At 37.0% G+C, this 14840-nt stretch overlaps 1 protein-coding gene across 1 annotated transcript in view; it reads left to right on the top strand.

Annotated features, from left to right (window-relative positions):
• The window catches only part of MATN2 (matrilin 2), a 66766-nt gene that overhangs the window by 17188 nt on the left and 34738 nt on the right, over positions 1-14840 (top strand). Inside the window, exons 3-5 of the mRNA XM_050890851.1 lie at positions 1250-1372; positions 5759-5881; positions 13182-13304. Of these exons, the coding sequence (XP_050746808.1) occupies positions 1250-1372; positions 5759-5881; positions 13182-13304 (369 nt within the window). The remainder of the gene's footprint in view (positions 1-1249; positions 1373-5758; positions 5882-13181; positions 13305-14840) is intronic.

Here is a 14840-nt window from a genome sequence, read left to right as displayed (position 1 = left end):
AAGTTTTGTTATGGCAGAAAATTATGAGATCCAAAAAGCTGATTAAGAGATTTGGGAATTGTGGTGGTTTGTGTATTAGTAATAAATGCATAACTCTGGTAACCATTCCAGAGACCAGATACATAGTATGTATCTCAAAACCACATTTTTTTTTCCACAAGTACCACACGTACCACATGTTGAGTTATTTGTCAGGCTTCTGTTGTGGCTGCTAGAAGATTACTGTTAAGATCTATTCCATAAATTTTGAGCTTTGTCGACCTAGCACAATAAGGAGTACATCAATCCCTAATTCTTGTTGAGCAAAATAGATTGTTTTCCACACAATGTTCTCTGAGAAGTAATTCACCTATATATTATAGAAATATAATATACAGGCAATATTATTGCAAATTAAAAAAGAAAACAATTACAAAAATATACAAGCAATGCTCCAGTGGAAAGAAAACGTCAAGGAGATTTCTTAATTCCCCAATACTGATCTGGAGAAAAATAGTTCAGCAACGAATTTGACAGAAGGGGCCCACTATTCTTTTTCTTTCTTACTGTCTCAGTCTGTTGCATTTTACTACTTGCTATTAGAGACATAAAATACAAACAGATTAAAAATAGACTCAGAAAGACTTATACTCTGGAGTGTAGCTCAGCTCAGCTCCCACTTACTGAATCTTAGAGATGCATGACCTCAGTGTTATCCTGTATTGCTTGTATGTTCCTCAACATTAATAACTAAGCAAGCAGGATTCTTCATCAAGTTGTTTTCTAGTCATTCTTTAGTATTGTGCTATGTGGTGATTTTCTTCATTCAAGAAATTGAATGTCCTCTAGAACAGCTTGTACTTAAATTCCACTTATTTTCTAAATTTGAATGTGGTAGGTTTGTTTCATTATCTTCTTGGGACCACCAAGTAACTAGTGTTTCCAGATACTCTATTGTATATTTTTTATTTTGTTTATATCTCCATTCCACATGTAATTTCATGTCCAAAACCATGCCACCAATGTCAACCAGACAGAAAATATCTAAATTCCTACTTTTTTTAGGAATAAATACATAGTACTGTTTGTTAAGGATTTTTTTACAGTCTTATAGGCTTAAGCTTCCATTTTTGTCTTACTTAATTTTGTCAACGCTTAATTTGAAATTTCTAAATTACTTCAGTAAAATTTTCTTCACCTTTTTTTTTTCAGTTGTGACCACAAGTAAGTAAGACCAGCAGTTAAAAACATTTTACTTTTTTTCTTTCAGTGCCCCATATGTGCAGTACAGTTGAGCATCACTGTGATCACTTCTGCATAAACACCCCTGGCTCCTACGTATGCAGATGTAAACAAGGATACATTTTGAATGCTGACCAGAAGACTTGCAGCAGTATGTTATCTTTCTTAACTTTTCTTTCATGCTCCCAAAAAGTGCTTAACATCACATACTTTTTTTGTTGGGCTCATAAAGAAGGACTGAGCTCAGTATATAATTAATGATGATCATCAGAAAGAGTCTGGAAAGGTGAACTTATAATTCCTTCTCTTGTTTTGTGTAAATGAAGTTCTTATAAACCTTTCTGAAATACATCAAGCTAATTTTTATACACAGCTCTGCAGAGGTACTACATAAAATTGCATTTGAATTTTATTGGTGTAATGAGTTCAACAATGAAGCAACAATCAAAGGAAGAACTGTTTTATCATCTCACATGAAGTGAATCCAACTACTTTAGTAACTTGTCTAGATAGCAACCGGTACTAAATAGTACAGAAAGGTGCAATAAACCCCATGCTAGAGAACTGTGAAATAACTTGCCATTCTGAAAAGTTTTAAGTAATTGGCTTCATAGTTTATAATAACAAACTGTATTTCACTTCAATTGTGATCTTTGTAAGCAGTATTTCTTTTGTCCATTTTAACTTGCTTCCTAGTCGTTAACAGCAGACTACATTAGATGGGTATGCCAAATTTATGTCTAAATTATTTTAAAGAAATATATTTAATATATTTAAAGAAATACATTAAAGAAATAATCACCATTATTTTAAAGAAATTATGTAATACTATTTTTAATTACTTGTGGAAAAGGTACTTGCTCAAAATGCAGTTTCTTATCCCACGACAGTGCATGGATTCAAGTGAAATTTGCCACACTGATTTTAGCCAGAAGAAAAATTTTGGAAAACATCTTTTCAAAAAGCTGGAGGAGACAGTCATGGTGAGAGCATAGGGTGTACCCGTCACAATTGATAATTTAGAATTAAGGTGAAGGATGCAGGCTCAAATCCTATCCTTGTGTTTGAACTCACATGTTCCACATCTCAGGAGAGTGCCATAAAACAATCAGGTAGCTTGGGATTAGCAGGTTCTCAGCCTCTCTTGCTTAGTGTTGTATTTTATATCAAATACTTAATGATCACTGAAACAGCGAGAGTATGTCAGTATCTGAGGTGACTCTGCAGCTCGGGGATTAGCGTCCTCACACGTGCAGTGGCACACATGGTTTCGTTCAGAGCCTCAGTAAATAGGAATGGGAACAAAAGAATATCAGCACCGGAGTGATATGGGCATTCTCGCTGCTGTGTGGAAGCGTCTTCAGACCCTTTGGGTTACAGCAGGAAACTGCTCTTGAGCTGTTCACCTCCTGTGCTGTCGAGCTGTGGGACGAGTTACTTTTAGGAATCTGTTTTCTAGTCCTTCTCACCAGCATCCTTCACCAAATGTAGACATTTGTCATATGCATGTGTGTGCATTATAGAGAAATATTTTGTGTTAAATGGAACAAATTTAACACTTTATTCATGGTTTTGTTTCTTCAAGAAGATGCAAAAAAATTTAATCCAATCTGGAATATTTCCTAATTATTATTTGGTTTAGCAGCTAAGCCAAAACAAGAATAGTGACAAGAACAATTTTTCACACAGCCTATTTTCTCTGCTTCCGCATATTTGCTGTAGCTATTCAGAAAGAGGGTGGTCAGAATCCCAAATGATGGCTCCAACTATGTAGTCACATTTCAATAATATTCTCTAACCTGTTCTTTTCATTGTGTCCCTCTTAAAATGCTTCTCATTTAAAACTTTTGTATCCTTTAAACCTTTATTTTAAACCCTCCTCATGCTATTAATTTTCTTAAAGAATTTTTAGGAAAGAATTCTTTTGCTTTCAATTTTCTGGAAATTATCTGAAATTCAAAATTTCTCTTTTTTTTAATTTCCTCTCACACATTTTCCCTATCCTCACTCCTAACATCGATTTTGACAATTTAATATTTTTTTTGTGAGTCAATTAAAAAAAAATTAATTACAAGTATGAAAAATTCTTTCTTTATTGTGTCGTCTTCTTTTTTATTGTGTTACATTTCCATAGTTTTTATCAGCCAGTAGTTCAGCTTTTGGGCACTGCACTGCTTCAAATTACAGATTAATTTCCAAGAGAGTTTTGGAATTGTGTGTAGTTTTCCTACTGGTGACCCATGCACAGTAGCCCTCAATATGTTCCCTCTCTACCATTTTTTGAAGCCCATTGCTGCATTGCTTTACTTTTTTTTTTAGCTGTGACTCAGTCTTATATTAGTTTTCCCCACTTACCTGTCACACATCATTTGCTTGACTGTGTACTTGCTTTGATCATCAGTCAGATGATAATAGGTTGCAGTTTGCTAAATATGAAAGGGAAATGAGTCATTCAATGTGTTTGTAGCCTACTTCTAATGGACTTTTTTCTACATCACCAAACTATAAACTAATTTTAGCAATTAGCACTGGAAATCTAATATTGAGAGCCATCAAACTGGCCTTAAATGTGGTAGAATGGTGCAAATCATTGGTGAAGGAGGGACATGATACGTAGCAGTCCAGACAAGGTCAGACCATTATGTCTAAAAACTCCCCAGAGAAGTAATAGAATTCATGAGGAAAGGGGACCAAGCCTGGACAAACTGGACAGCTTATTTGTGGAGGTAAGGGGAAGCATGGCGATAGAAAAACCCACAGTCTGTGACCATTTTAGTTACCTTCATTGGCTGCTGATTGGCCACAAGCAACATATTCCTCACTTAACCTCTAAGTAAAATAAATCTTCATCATGTTTATGTTTAGTGCAATACATGATCAACATAAACCAGATGTATTTATCTAAGGTTTGGATGTGTTTGTCAGCTCTTTCATGAACAAATAGTTTCCTTACATATATATTTTAACACTTTCTAAATTAAGCAATGCAGAAAAGATGAATGGTATGTACCTAAAGTTATACCCTCTTTTCATTCTTCCGTACCTAAAGCTATACTCTCTTTTCATTCTTCTGTACCTAAAGTTATACTCTTTTTTCATTCTTCTGTTCCCTTTTTTTTATGTTGTGAGAGTACACTATATCAGTATTCAGTTCTTAAAAGCCCTTAACCAAATGGCTTCAATCAGCAATGAATTGACAACTTTGCTTCAGGCTGGCAAAGAGTGCATTTCTCTTTTGAATAGATGACAGTTTTGTTCCTTGATACATTTCATTATAACATTATTTCTAAAAAAAATATTTCCTTGCATTGAAGGAAAAAAATCTGCCATACTTGTGATTTGTTGCTTTCCACGTGAAGGAGGAAAAAAAAAAAGGCAACTTGGCTATCTTTCAGAACAAACCTAGGGGAAAAAAAGTTCTTTTGTTTAACTTGAAATATTCTTGCATTTATTTCATTAAGCTGGTTTTGCATCCATGCAAAGGATGCTCCTTTCACGTACTCTGGTCTAACTTTTCTAGAGAAGAGTGGTTGTGTCAGATAATGGCTATTCTTTTACTCATTACACTGTGCTTGTTTGTTTGTTTAACTTAATCTCTTCCATTCTTCTCTGGAGATGTTCAAATCTTACATTAATACACAAAATAGTACAAAAGAGGAAATGTAGCTGAAACAAGCTGGAAAATTATCTATTTGTGAGTGTTTATAGTGGAACAAGAGAGTTAAACAACTGTTTATGCTGTTCATCATGCCGCTTGATATGAAGCAGACAGCTATAAAAGAAAATTCATATTTGCTTGGCTAGTTTCCTCAAACATGTTCCAAAAGCCTTTTTTGTAGCTATAAATGATCATTATGTGTTGAGCAGTCTTTGGGCCTGATCCTGAGCAACACAAAGTACTCTGCTTTCCAGAGATTTCACTGGAGAAACTTGGGGTTCTCAGAAAGCTTTAGTCTATTGAAAAGAAAGCCCAATGTGCTTCCTTCAGCCAGGTGCTGAACTGACCTCATTTGTCGTAGTAATTTTTCTAATGAGATCTTCTGCTTGGGAGGGGTAACTTGCTGTGGTATTTTGCACAAACCTGAAAAATTATAAAACTCAGAAATTAAATATCCTCAAGTCTTTTGGTGTTGTGTTTTCTTTCCCTTTCCAACCTCGCCATCATTTATCTGAGAGGGTTATGCAAAAAAGAAAAAAAAAGACACAAAGAAACACAATTCTTTTTTTTTCCAAAAAAACTGAAGAATGCCCTTCAAACTTTTTAGAGAAACATACAGTCAAGCAACTCTACTAGGCACCGTTGCCCCATCAATAGTCATTGCCTTCAGCTGAAGGAATGAGCTCCTCAGCTTTGAGTGATTGTTCCTGCTGACATAAGACTTTCACTGTTTGACAGAACATTGGCATGATCTGTGTTGAAATGAGCTCATCTCTCAAGAGCTGTTCATAGCTTCCTGAAATTTATTTTTGATCTATAGTCTACCTGTGCATTATAGAAGGTCAAAGAATTTCATATTCATGCAATTATGTTTTGTAGCTCAGGACCTTTGTGCTGTGGAGAAACATGCCTGTGAGCAGATTTGTGTGAACACACCTGGGTCTTACGTCTGTCAGTGTTACGAAGGGTATAAGCTTGATGCAAATGGGAAGAATTGTGTTGGTGAGTATGAGTTTAGCAATTCACATTTATCTCTTGACACAAACCAAAGGGAAATTCAATGTAAACTAACATCCAGTTTAGCCATAGACAATAATGGGAAGCTCTCTTCTCCTATATGAGTGGTAGATAAGGAAGAATACATATTGGCATGTTCGTAGGCATTTACTGATAATGAATGGTGACTTGGAAAAATTGTTCCAACTAATTTCACACAGAAAGTAACATTGCTGTTTTGAAACAACACACCAGATGTTTTATTCTAGATCCATGTAGGTGGCCAGCAATGTACTGGCATGATATATGTGACCATTAAAAAAGAAACAAAGCCAGACAAACTCAGTAGCTCCTCTTCAGACAGAAGTTATACATGGAAAAACTTGAAAGTGGGCAATTTGTTGCCATTTCTCACTTGGTTTTGTGGTCATGCCAGGAGAAATTTCAAACTCTTTTGGGGAAGATGACTTTAAGGAAAGTTCAGCCCCCCTTAAGAACCCATCCACTATATGCCTTTAATTTTCACTGTGGGCAGTAAAGAAGCAAACATCAGCTCTAAGAATTACAACTCAAAAGAGTGAGTGTGGAAATACAGTATAATAATTTTTTAACACAAAACATACTTCCCTCTCTATTACCATGTAAGTGTCTCACTATTCTTGCCCATTTATACACAGTAAATACTTTTAGGATAATCTTTTTCACTAGTCTGTTAGCCTTCCCGTAAACTTTTAATCCCATGCAACATTTTGGGAAAATATTGTTTTCTGGTATCCACCACAAAAAAACCCCTAGTGAATCCTTGAAAAAAAATAGCCTTTTTTGTTAGGTATTCTCTTCAGGCAAGCATTTAAATGCATGCTTAATTTCAAACACATGCTGAAATCCCATGGAAGTGAATCCAAGTGAATCCTTGGCCCCAAATCTGCCACAGGCCACCACAATACTGTTGTCCAACAGCTTACTCTTTCTTGTCATTTTAAACAACTCTAACACAATATAATATGTGTCTTCTTACCTTCACAGAGCTATTACCTTGCAGGATAATCCTATTTTGAGATGCAAAATAGATGACAGTTTATTGAACTGAACTTTCTGCATATAGTTTCACATGGGACACACAAATGAGGTTTTGAGGTTTTTTAGACCTAGGATAACATATGCGGTTTTGAAGAACATTCACTCTGTACTTACTCTTCAGAAACGTTTCCCTTACCTGTAGCTTCATGATCTCAGTATAGGCGTGTTTAAATTTCTCAACATAGTTTATCCTCGGCATAATTTGGCTACTAATATACCATTTTAAGAACCTGCTTTCTGAAGTTGAATTGTTTTGAAAATGCAGCTAATAATGGCTATTTAGGCAAGAAGGCCTGTTATATGTTCTGGCCCAAACTGAACATCCAGCACTCCACAGAAGTTCATCTAATAACCTTAGCTAATCCTCATGACCTTTTCCTGTGTTAGGATAAAGCATGTATTTCTCTGCTATTGATTTGGCTATATCCTGAGACAGAAAATCTGTGACTTCTGTTGGTAGGTTCTTTCATCGCCAGTTCTTTCCTACCATATATTCTAATGTGAAATATTCATGCTTAGTGTCATCAGCTGTTGTTACTATTTTCCTTCTATGAAGTTGAAGGGTCCTTTACAGCCCAAGATATTCTTACCAGGAAGGTAGCTACCATAGCATCGTAGGGATAAAAATAAATTTTGGTGAAATTCTTTGCATGTCAAAAGTAATATTATCCTCTGTAATAAATACAAAGTTTATTTTTCTTATTAAAAGATTCAAAATATTTCTGTGCCATTTATTAAATTTCTTACAGTGGCACCTGTTTTTTGCCTGTTAATTTCTCTGCAAGGTCTGAAGAGTGCCATTTGGAGGTGTGATACATCTTTAACATTTTTTTTCTACCTCCTCACTGACTCTCTTTGGCATGGAGAGATACAGGCCTGTTATAATCTCTATTGATGACATTTGAAGGTTTCATATTCTCAGTTATTTTCAATTATTTTCAAAATACAGTTCATGCATGGGTTCACTATGGTATCTTGTATTTTATAGCTGTCTTTCATCTCCACTTGATTTCTATTCATTTATATCTAGTTTAGCAAAAAAACATGAACTCATGCTATTCATACCCCTGCAATAATTAGCAGTATTAATTGTGATTTTAAAGCACATTATTAGCACTTCTATTTTTCAGTTTTCTTTTGCATTTATTTGACCATTTAACTTTTTCATTTCTTACTGATGCACGTGAATGGTTCAATGTATATTAATAACGTTTTACCTATGCAGAACTTAGCCTCTCTACATTTTCTGAACAGGAAAAGATTGTCTGGGTAATTTGCAGTTTTGATGCTAATTTGTCTGCAAATCCTATCAGCTGTCAGTCTCCAGAATTTGACTTTTCAGATTTGAACAATTTGAGATTTTTGAGGAATATGCTACTACCAAGAATGTACAGCTTCTGCAGATGTGATCACCAATGAATAATCATCGTTGCTGGCAAATCTTGTAAAGGAGACTATGTATAGTACTAAGTCAGTAGTGATAACTCTCATTTTTCATTACTGTTAAGCTAGTTAACCATTCCTTTCTGTGAAGTATTTATTATCAAATGAGCAGGATCAGAAGAAAGATCTTGATGTACACATATACCAGCGACCACTGAGTACGACAGTTTTGCAAAAAAGCAGTGACTTCATTAAGGTTACTCTCTCCTCTTCATCCAGAGAATGAAGAGGGAATTTCAGTAGGACATACACATTGCGATTCCCTCAAAGAGCCAAAGGTTTCTCTCTAGGATATCTAAGACTTTTAAAATTTTAACTCCAGCAAAAGTAAATGAGAAAGTGCAGAAAACTCATTTCACAGGCAGGTTTATAAATTTCTCTTCCTCCTTTTTCTGATGGGCTATTTTCTCTGTTTAAGGATCAAAGGCAATACTAATTGCTTTATTGACACGTGTCAGCCAGTTACCTGAATGGCAATAATTAAATAAAATCTCACAACCAGCAGCTCACAACATATCCATTCAAAGTGACCACTGAGTGGCCAACCACTCTGAGTATTTGCAACACACAGTTTATGAACAAATTTGTAGACTAAACAATATTTGAAGTTGTCTGCTCAGTGATAAGTATAGCTGACAGAGCACTATCACTTTGCCTTTTTAAGCAGCTTTTCATGCTAACTGCCCTCCTTTCACATGAACAAAATCCTGTCCAACTTTGGTGGTAATGAGCCATTCTTTCTCCATCATGCTGCTGGACACTCAGTCTCTCCACCTTCTTGGTGTTGCTGGGCATGCTGTCCTCTCTTTCCTGGCGCTGGTGCTAGACTGTCTCCGTATTGCTGCAGCTGTTGGGCTTGGGACCTCTTCTCCTGGCAGTGGTTTGGCTGCTGGCACCTCTCTGCAGTCCTGACACTGCTAGATTTTTTTGGCTGCTTTCTAGGTTCTTACAATCTTCCATGAGTCTGCTCTACTCTTCCCCCATGTTCTTTTTCATCATCCTTATGCCTTTACTTATTCTGTTGCCTTTTCTTCTACCCTTCTCCTTAACTAACTGACTTCGTTCTTCTAAGCCTGAATAACCTATTGTCATGGTTTAATCCCAGGCAGCAACTAAACATCATGTAGCTGCTCACTCCTTCCCCGCCCCCGGTGGGATGGGGAGGAGAATCGAAAACAAGTAAAACTCGTGGGTTGAGATAAGAACAGTTTAATAATTGAAATAAAAAAGAATACTATAATAATAATAATAATTGTAATGAAAAGGAAGATAACAAAAAGAGAGTGAAATATAACCCAAGAAAGACAAGTGATGCACGATGCAATTGCTCACCACTCGCTGACTGATGCTGAGCCAGTCCCCAAGTAGCGATCCGTCCCTCCTGGCCAACTCCCTCCAGTTTGTATACCAGACATGACGTCACGTGGTATGGAATATTCCTTTGGCCAGTTTGGGTCAGCTGTTCTGACTGTGTCTCCTCCCAACTTCTTGTGCCCCTCCAGCCTTCTTGCTGACTGGGCATGAGAAGCTGAAAAATCCTTGACTTAGTATAAACACTACTTAGCAACAACTAAAAACATCAGTGTGTTATCAACATTATTCTCATACTAAATCCAAACCACAACATTATACCAGCTACTAGGAAGAAAATTAACTCTATCCCAGCCGAAACCAGGACACCTACATAAGCATCATAGGAGTAAAACAACAAGACAAGAGAAAGGTCACCTGTGCTGTTCACAGTTCAGAGAGGGCAATGTAAGCACCCAGCATGCAGAACTGGTAACTGGAAGTAAAACATGGCTCTCATCACTTACCAACTAATTCCAAGCAAGAAAAATAGAGTGGAACAGACATGGGGAGATGACAACTGAATTAATTGCTTGCTCACTAAAAAGGTCATTAATTCATCCTTTAGAAAAGTTTATTATTGAAATAGGCATGGGCTAACATTAAAAACAGTGAGATCTGTAAGTGTTCACATTCTAGTGTATATGTCATGAGTCAGTACAGAAATATGAAAATAATAAAACTTTAAAAAATTATGAAAAGTAGGAAAATATTCTGCTTTGCTCTTATACAAACTGCATATATTTTCTGCATACCAACTAAAGGATTACAGTACTTCAGTATAAGAAATATAGATTTATAATTTTTCTCAGTCTTTTCAGGAAGATTTAACTCCATGGACAATTTACCTACTTGCTGACTGGAATGCTGTTGACAAGTTTCCTTTCTAAGCAAGTACCACCGAAATGAAACATGAAGCTAAAATTGAAATGAATTTGTAGGTCAATTACTAGTGCCAGTCTGCAAGGCTAAGCCAGCCTGGAATTAGGGCAATTTGTATATAAAAATTATTGAAAAGAGGGAATAATACTTATCTCCAAAAGCAACTGTCAAGAGAATGTTCTCCTTTCTTAACTGTGTTAGTGGAAAGGCATTATTTAAATTGATATGCTCATTATTCTTACAGGCCAACAGACCTACGTCTGTGAGTAAGAGATCCCCAGAAGGCTATAAAATGGAAAAAAGCAAGCCTGGAAAAATCAGTTATTTGTTTTGTTGGTTTTTTTTCCTTTCTGTCCACAGTACATTAGCAGCTGCATAGCCATAAGGAGGCATAGTTCCTCCCTCAAGAGATTGTCATCTGAAAGTGCATAGGGTCGTAGTTGCTCAGATGTTGATAATAAAGCATTCTAAGACCTCTTTAGTTGTCTCTCAAACAACAAAGCTGGTGAAAGGGCTGGAAGGAATGTGCTGTGAGGAGCAGCTAAGGACTCTGCGTTTGTCTAGTTTGGAGAAAAGGAGCCTGAGGGGCGACCTCATTGCTCTCTGCAGCTTCCTGGGGAGGGGAGGGGGAGGTGCTGATCTCTTCTCCCTGGGATCCAGGGATAGGACATGTGGGAATGGTCCAAAGTTGTGCCAGGGGAGGTTTAGACTGGACAGTAGGAAGCATTTCTTTGGCGAGAGGGTGGTCAAACACTGGAACAGGCTTCCTAGAGAGGTGGTCGATGCCCCAAGCCTGTCAGTGTTTAAGAGGCATTTGGACAATGCCCTTAACAACAGGCTTTAACTTTTGGTCAGCCCTGAAGTGGTCAGGCAGTTGGACTAGATCATCATTGTAGGTCCCTTCCAACTGGAACTAAACTATTCTATTCTATTCTGTTCTCAACTTTATAACCATTAGCTGGGCAGTTGCAGGTATTGTGGTAGAAATGCATTTTGTTAGGGTTTAAATGCAGAGGAGGAGCTAACTTTATGGAGCGATCCATCTGGGCTGTTTCCCGGGTATGATGCTAGATAGAAAAAAATCATATATTCTTTGGCCTACTTATTTCTTAATGTGTCTTTTAAAACACTTGAAAATGTGCATGTGGTTAGAATTAATTTAAGAGGAAAGCTGACTAATTGTATGACATTATATCCTTGAAATATATATTTAGTAAATACGTTTTTATATGAAGCTGTTCAGTCTGGAAACAGGAAGGTGCTTGCCAGGAAAATGGTCTCACATAGTAGCCAGTAAGTAGTCTAATTTGATTTGATTCAACACAAATATTCTGAAGGGTTAAAAGAAGCTCTTTCAAAGTAACTAAATGGATTATCTGCTTTCCTGACTAGATGACCTTGACTAAATATCTCAGCACACCTGAGTGTACGCATGATTTGCAAAGGCAGGGCTATTGAAGAAGGAATTGATTTCATTAAAACAAATTATTGCCTCTTAAAGCAATTCAGAGGCTCAACAGTATAACGTAATGAAAAAATTACTCACTTGGCAAAGAAGGGGAACCTCTCTCGTTAAATGTCTGTGTGAAGCTGAGCACATTACTGTCTTCTGCAGAAAGAATCAGGTAAACTTGCCTAATGTGGGCCTGGCAGCTCTTTGGGGACAGAACACCTGCTTTGTGACTTATCTTTAATTTCTTCTAGGACTTTCTTTGTGAAGAAACAGCTCAACCTGCAAAGAAACTAAAAAAAAAAAAAAATCATTTAACTTTAATTCTTTAGCACTTTTGAATGGGCTTGACTGAGTAAACTCTAAAGTATTACCTTATTACCCTTTGGCAATCTATCTTGTAAATATGAGTTTGTGTAATAAATGACCGGACTTACGAAATAAGTGACTGGACTTGCTATGATATTTTATTTCTCTCATACAAAAGGCGTTATATAAGCAAAATATCTGTGGTGCATATCAGCCTGAAGCTCTCAGCCTTCATAGCTGCAGCTGCTTTGTACAGGATGAATCTGGAGCACGTTAGAGGGAACCAATGTTCTCTGACAGTCCTTGGTGTAGAAGGTATTGCCATGGGTCTCCTATATACTCAGGCTACGGGAACAGCTCTTGAGCACTAATACAGCTGGGAGGGAACTAAGGAAAAGTAGAGCAATTCCAGGACTGGGACTGGAGAGACAGAAGACGGAACTAAATCATACAAACTTTGCTACACCCTGGTCTACAGTCTGAACATCTGGACAGAGTTACTGACTGAGGCATGGTTTCCAGATCTGGGAAAACATGTTGAGAAGGCTCCTGACAATCTGGGAGTTGATAAATGTTCAAGGGGTAGGAAAAATGATGCAGGACATATCAAATCTGATTTACCAACTGGTATTGAAAGTGCACTACTTTTTGCAGAAAGGCTTTTCAGGACAGAAATTATGTCAGCTTTTCCTTTTTTTATAGCTACTGTGTGTAACTAATACCATAATATCTATGCATAATAATTCTGAATTTGTTTTTCTAATTGTACATGTTGGTCTTGTTCTTTTTCAGTTGTAGACTACTGCGCTTTGGATAACCAAGGTTGCCAACATGAATGTGTTAACACTGAGGACTCCTATTACTGTAGATGCCACCCAGGGTTCATTTTAAATCCAGACAAAAGAACTTGCAGAAGTAAGTTGTGATAAGGTTTAATTATGAACAGTTTGTACTTCTTCTGTCTTCCAGTTCTCAGCAGTAATACTCCCACTGGTCCTGGGAACACTGAATAATGTGTCAGGTATAGAAAATGTTGGAGTGCCCTGGAAGACAAAGATCTTGAAAGCAATGCAAGTTGTTTTGGGGGATAGTTTGGCTTTTTGGGGGAGGCACTAAGGGTAGGGGTCCCTTCTATGAACAGGAAGCTTTTAACATGAAACCAGGCTCCTTTTCAACAGTAAAAGCCCGAAGCTTTGTCTTGCATAGACTCTTTGATTATCCAGATTTTTCAGTTAGAATATCATCTCCCTAGCTGGGTACACAAACAAGTCTGTACAAGACAATTTATAATCAGCTTGGTTTGTAAGACAAGCTAAAATTAAATAGAGTAGTTCCACAATCAGAGGAAACATTGCAGCCTATTTTCCTAAAGATTTTCCCAGGAGTGAGTTCTTTGATAGTGTGCCAAAGCTCTGGCAACATCAGTATCTTCTACCAAGCTTCCACGTTTCCACCAGGTTATAATAACTTCATGGCTTTGCTTGTTTGTTGTTTGTCAAATTTGATTGATACCAGGCTAACAAGCTCAAAAATTACAGAGTTAGGAGTGGATATAAAGCAGAGGGGAACTGACAGACCAGAAAGTACTCTTGCCAAGGCTTCCCGTAATTGGGAAAACAAGCTAAAACCTCCACAGTGTTTAATGTCATAACTCACTTTCAGGAAATGTGAAGGGAAAACCTTAATGTACCTTCCTAGTTAATTTTCTTCATAAATACGGGCCTTGATAAAGAAATGTTACTATTGTGTCTGTAAGCAGACAAACTCCATTAGTTTTAGGTGAGTGGAACTGCTGATGCCAGTGGTGAATTTAGCCCATATTATTGAACAATGATGTGTTCAAACATTATTTCTGAAAAAATGCATCAATATAGCACTGCATTTCTGTGCTTTTCACAGCTTTGGGGGCATTTCAGTCTTTATGATGAGAGACTATGTTAACCTATAGACTGTATTGTGTATTATGCTTAGTATCTATTTCACTGAAATATAACATTCAGAAAGAAAGCATCTAATCCAGGCTGTACACCTGACCTTATGATCAAGGGAAAGAGATACACACTTCTAGAAGGCGACTGCTCACAGCTCTGACACAAATTTATGGAAGTGCTTGTATTTTCCTTGACTATGCAGGCAGCCTGGATGATCTGCCAGACTAGACACCTCATTTTTAGATGGTCAGAGTCAGGGGAGATGAATTTCCTGCCTCCCCAAGGGCCAGAATACAGTTTGTACTGGTTCACATTGCTTGTAGATTGTATGAACTCTCCCATTGTCAGCTAAGGGCTGGCTAAATTCTCTTATACTTCCACATATACTTCCACATCCATATATTTTTGAAATCTTACTATAGTGTAAGTGCTTTCCACTGCTCAAGCACAAATTTTTGTTAATGCCTTCAGTTTAAGAATGTGGATTTTAAGCAGTGTTTTCTCCCCCAGTTTGAACTGA

Source organism: Gymnogyps californianus, chromosome 2 (assembly GCF_018139145.2).
Source record: "Gymnogyps californianus isolate 813 chromosome 2, ASM1813914v2, whole genome shotgun sequence".
Taxonomy (NCBI): domain Eukaryota; kingdom Metazoa; phylum Chordata; class Aves; order Accipitriformes; family Cathartidae; genus Gymnogyps; species Gymnogyps californianus.
The sequence above is the reverse complement of the archived record's forward strand: the minus strand, read 5'-3'. Positions and strand labels throughout refer to the sequence as shown.